This window comes from Martes martes, assembly GCF_963455335.1.
Source record: "Martes martes genome assembly, chromosome: X".
Lineage (NCBI taxonomy): Eukaryota > Metazoa > Chordata > Mammalia > Carnivora > Mustelidae > Martes > Martes martes.
The window spans coordinates 98,627,110-98,632,110 of NC_137897.1; the positions used below are offsets into that span (position 1 = coordinate 98,627,110).

General features: G+C 40.0%; 1 protein-coding gene across 1 annotated transcript; it reads left to right on the forward strand.

The window, feature by feature from the left end:
* Window positions 1-2,807: 2,807 nt before the first annotated feature.
* On the forward strand, window positions 2,808-4,765 carry PRR32 (proline rich 32; the record flags this gene model as incomplete). Its single annotated transcript, XM_080795902.1, is given in 3 exon segments — window positions 2,808-2,827; window positions 3,888-4,304; window positions 4,306-4,765. Coding segments are annotated over 3 exon segments (897 nt in total).
* Between the last annotated feature and the right edge of the window lie 236 nt (window positions 4,766-5,001).

Genomic DNA, 5,001 nt, shown 5'->3' on the forward strand with positions numbered 1-5,001 from the left:
CATTTTCAGAACTCAATGGATAATTGAAGTAGCTCAACTCTCTCTTTTTTTTTTTTCAAAAGGTAGGTTTTGAGATTATTCCAGTTTTTCCCTTTATAAAATACGAGTGCCTTCGAATATTACCTGATTGGTACCACTTGACTATTATCTTGCTGATCTTGCTGTCTCTAGACAGTCCAAGTGGTTCTTTATATTTCCATTTCTGGCAAATATGAGCCCTGGATGGGATTAGAAATCTGAAACTAAAAAATTCCAAAAATTGGGGTGCCTGGGTGGCTAAGTGGGTTAAAGCCTCTGCCTTTGGCTCAGGTCATGATTCCAGGGCCCCGGGATGAAGCCCTGCATCTGGCTCCCTGCTCAGCAAGGAGCCTGCTTCCCTTCCTCTCTCTCTGCCTGCCTCTGCCTACTTGTGATCTCTGTCTGTCAAGTAAATAAGTAAAAATCTTATAAAAAATAAAACTAAATTAAAAAATTCCAAAAATTTTCCTTCATTCCTGCTTCCATACCTATTCTTGACACAGAATACCATTTCCTTTTTTGCAATATACAGCACATTGATCCTCCCATGTGAAATATTTCACAGCTACTTTAACCTAAAATTATAGTTCCTTCTTCTGAATTTTAATTGTGGTATTAGTTTACAACATGTAGTGAGTTGTCTGTATTTATTTTTATACAATTCTTTGATTCTTTTATAGATGTTATTTTGTTTCCCTAGAAAGTCTGAATATTCCTTGAAGTCTCCATTAATTGCATATTTAACTTTTTGATATAAGGCACACTGAACCAAATAGTCAATGCAGTAGGCATTCAATAAACATTCATTGCACAAAAGTTAACAAGTTGCAAGGCAAATCTGAGCTAGTATCCATAAATTTATAATACCTATTATGGTTTTGGAAAATTCTCCAGTGCCGTGGTGCTGTTGGCTTTGTCACCGTGCCCAGCTATTTGATGTCCATATTATACTTCACTTTTATGTAATCCAATTAAAGTATTTTTACTAAACAGACATTTCTAGGTAAACCAGTCCATGATTGCAATAGTTTGATAGGCATAAAAGGGTTTCCTGGGGCTTCCTTGCCATTATTCAGGGAAAAAAAGCATAAAATATGCAAATATGACTTACCACCTATTAGGCATTAGCACAATTTCCCTCTGACATAGCAAGTGTTAAGAAAGTTCTAATGCTCCACTACAGTTATATTGCTAATAACATTTTGTTCTTACTTAAAAGAGCAAGGAAATAATAAACTGAAGAAAAATATAAAGGAAGCTGGGGAATCAAGAAATTTCTTAATAGTGAACCATGCTAGACAAGTGAACAGATTCATTTGGGAGAAATGTTGGAAACATGCCGCTTTCATCTTTTAAGGAGATTAAAAAAAACAACAAACAAAACAAAACAAAACAAAAAACCCTCAATGCTGTACATACTTGGACAAGGCACCCTGGCAGGAAGATTGGGATTTACAGACCCAGAAGGTTACTTCTATCGTGAATTGTGTTGCTTCACAGCACTGACAATTTCTTTGCATTAGTATTTTATACTTATCCACTGCACACATACATGCACACACACATACACACACATTCCATATATAACTTGAAACATATTGTATTTGAGTCTGTTATCTTTCTTTAAGAAAAAATATATAACCTTTGAAATATAACAGCATATTCTGATATTGGGAATAAAGAAAGATTTTAAAGTCTTCAAGGTATAGTCTGAAAAGTGCAAATCTCAGATAAATTTAAGGAAGTGAGCCAAGTTTATGGCTTTATCCTAGAGCAAGATTAGTAATCTTAGATGAGGGGATGGCCATTGTAATTTTAGAGCAATCAATCTGTATATCAATGGAAGAGAATAAAATCTGGGGAAGCATACTAGTTTAAAGTAGAGGAGGAGAATGAAATTTAGGCTTGAAGAACAGAAAGTGCTTTCTGCAAAGAAGTTACAAGGTGAAATCTGAACTAATATTCATAAATTTATGATATCTGTTATGCCTTCCCCTTTGTAGAGAAGTTCACAGAGTTCTATTACAGGAAAAATGTATATTTACAGAGCCCTATTACAGGAAATATATATATATAACACACTCCCAGAAGCACACACGAGCACCAACATACAGAACCAGTAAACTAGAAGGTAGAAAAAAAAAACTGAGAGACTAAAAAATAAAGCCTATATGATTTTTAGGGTAATTTTTTATGACGCTATTTTTTTTCCCAACTTCAAAAAAGAGACTCAGATTGAAAACCAATTTAACCCTATAAACTTCTGTTCTCCATCATGTATGCATCTTCAAAACTGAAATTTTAAATTACAAGACTAGGCATGGTATAGTGCTCAATGTTTGTATTTTCAAACACAAGGAAGAGACTACCTTTCCTAACTAAAACTTCAGAAATAACTTTTAATAAACTACCATACCTCCATGATTCTTCTAAAATCTTTAAATGATTTGTCTTTCCATCTGGCCTGCAACAGGGTTAACTTAGCGAAAGCCTTTACCATCGGTCTACTTCTATGCAAAAAGGAGTCTTACATTTAGCTTCAAAGGAGTGTCACAGATTTATCCCCTCCCCCTCCTCACTCCTTTCCTGCCTCCCTTCCCTAGCAACTGTTAACCTCAGAAAGAGAACTCCAAATCTAGAAAGAAACATTTGGTCTCTGGCTTCATTCAAGTTGCCAAGCAGCTCTAAGGCAGAAGTGCAAGTCCTCTCTCCAGACTGAATTGGCCTACGTCAGCATTCTGCTGGTTTTCTCCATCACCTCACAAAGGTTTTCCTGATCAACTTTCTGCATGGCTTGTATTGAAAATGTGTAAGTACAAAACTGAGTAGTACTGTTTAATTTTGAAGGCAGAAGGCATTTTTAATTGTTTTTCTGTGTAACTGGGACAGGGACAAGTGGGCTGGAGAGAGTGCAGGAGGGGATCACAGACAAAAACCTTGCAGGATACAAAATCTGGTACTAAAATTATCAGATTTAAGGGCAGCGATTTTATTTATTTATTTATTTATTTATTTGACAGATAGAAATCACAAGTAGACAGAGAGGCAGGCAGAGAGAGAGAGAGAGAGAGAGAGGAGGAAGCAGGCTCCCCACCAAGCAGAAAGCCCGATGTGGGACTGGATCCCAGGACTCGGGGATCATGACCTGAGCTGAAGACAGAGGCTTAACCCACTGAACCACCCAGGTGCCCCAAGGGCAGCAATTCTTAAATGTAATTTTGAAACAAAAATGCAAATCCTTAGCCCAAATAGTTGGTGTTAAACTTGAGGAAATTCGTTCTCTAGGGTGTGGTACGGGTTGAATGTAAGAAAATTTTAACAAAATTCTGTTGCAAATGGTGAATGATGCTTCAGAGAGACGAACACATTGGAGCATTTGTTAACACAGATAACCTTTCTTTTACTTCAGTGGAGAAAGAAGAAGGGAAAGAAAAAAAAAAGTATTTCCTTACAAAACTTTCTAGAACACTCGTACCAGAATCTGAATGCTGGGCTTTAGTGGAGCATGGGTCCTACGGGGGGGACTGGAAAGAGCTGCTGTTTTCTATGGCAAGCCTGTGCATGCCTCCTTTAAAGAAACTCTCTGGGTCTTTGCTTCCTTGCTGCCTTGAGGAGGTGGGGAAATGGGGAATGGGGTGGAGCCACAAGAAAGCCATAAAGGGAAATTGGGGTGTCTGTTTAAAAGAAGCCATCCGTTATGGTGAGCATGGGCTAAAAAATTGCTCGCTGACTTTACGTGGGAGGAGATAGGCTCTCCCTTTACCTTTATATGGGTATATTCCAACAAGTTTAATCAATCACATATTTCCAGATACTCTCAGATCACTGCATTTCCTATTCATTTATTTAATTATTTCTATTTTTGCAAGCCTTGGTGGGCATGCCCCTTCACCTAATGGAGTGGTTGACAATGAGTGTGGGATGCGGGAGTTGCGTCCCCAGGACATGTCCCTCCAGCATCCAAGTTCCATGCCAAAAGAAGATGCAGAGCCTTGGGGCCTCCATTGCGTCCTGCTGAGAGCTCCTGTCAATGTGCTGACTGACCTGGCAAGAGAGCAGCTGGAACGCCCCTCCGAGACAGCAGGAGCTTGCATTCCTGTCGACAGTTCCAGAGCTCACAAACACCCCTATGGGCCACCACCTGTTGTTAAGGAAGAGTCCCTAGCAACAGAAGTAAATAGCTCTGAGGGGTTGGCAGACTGGAGGATTAGAGAGCAAGATTCTATTAATGCGTCCCAGGAATTCTCTGGCAGCCCTCCAGCACTGATGATGGGGGGGGGGGGAACAGGTGAGCAGTGGGGACACCCAGAGAAGTGGCAATAATGCAAGGTTATACCTGGTTTTGCCAGGTCAAGGATTCTTTCCATCCAGGGGTCCACAAGTTAGAGGCCCCCCACATATCCCCACCATTAGATCAGGGGTAATGATGGAGCTGCCTCCAGGAAATACAAGAATGGCCAGCAAGGAAAGGCTGGCTCATGTTTCTTTCCCACCGGGAGGCCCCCAGCACCCGGTGGAGAACTGGCCTAAGCCTCTCCCTTTGTCTTCCAGCACTCCTGGTTTACCTTCTCACCCTACTGCTCACTGCTTTATATCTCCTCGACCTCCGGGTTTCAGTCCATTTCTTGATATGCCTATTGCTTTTGCTCCACCCCTGATATTTGGTCCTACCCTGCCTTCTTATTTGGCCAATTTTCCTTCCTGGGGCATGCCTGCTCCTGCGCTCTCAAACAGAGAGAACAACTGATGGCAAAAAAAAGGGTTGGGGGAAAAGGTGAAAATTACTCGTTTATGGTTTTATATTTGAAAACCCCCTACCCTCTTACACTTTGCTTGCCTTACGTGTTTGGAGATTCAATAAAGATTCTGAAGTTTGAAATATTGTGAATTGTTTTTAAAAACGCCACCCCGGGAGCTTCAACTTTGGCTTTTGTTTTGTAACTTTAAGGAAATTAAAGCAGTAATGTGTTAGTGCTTTCTAAG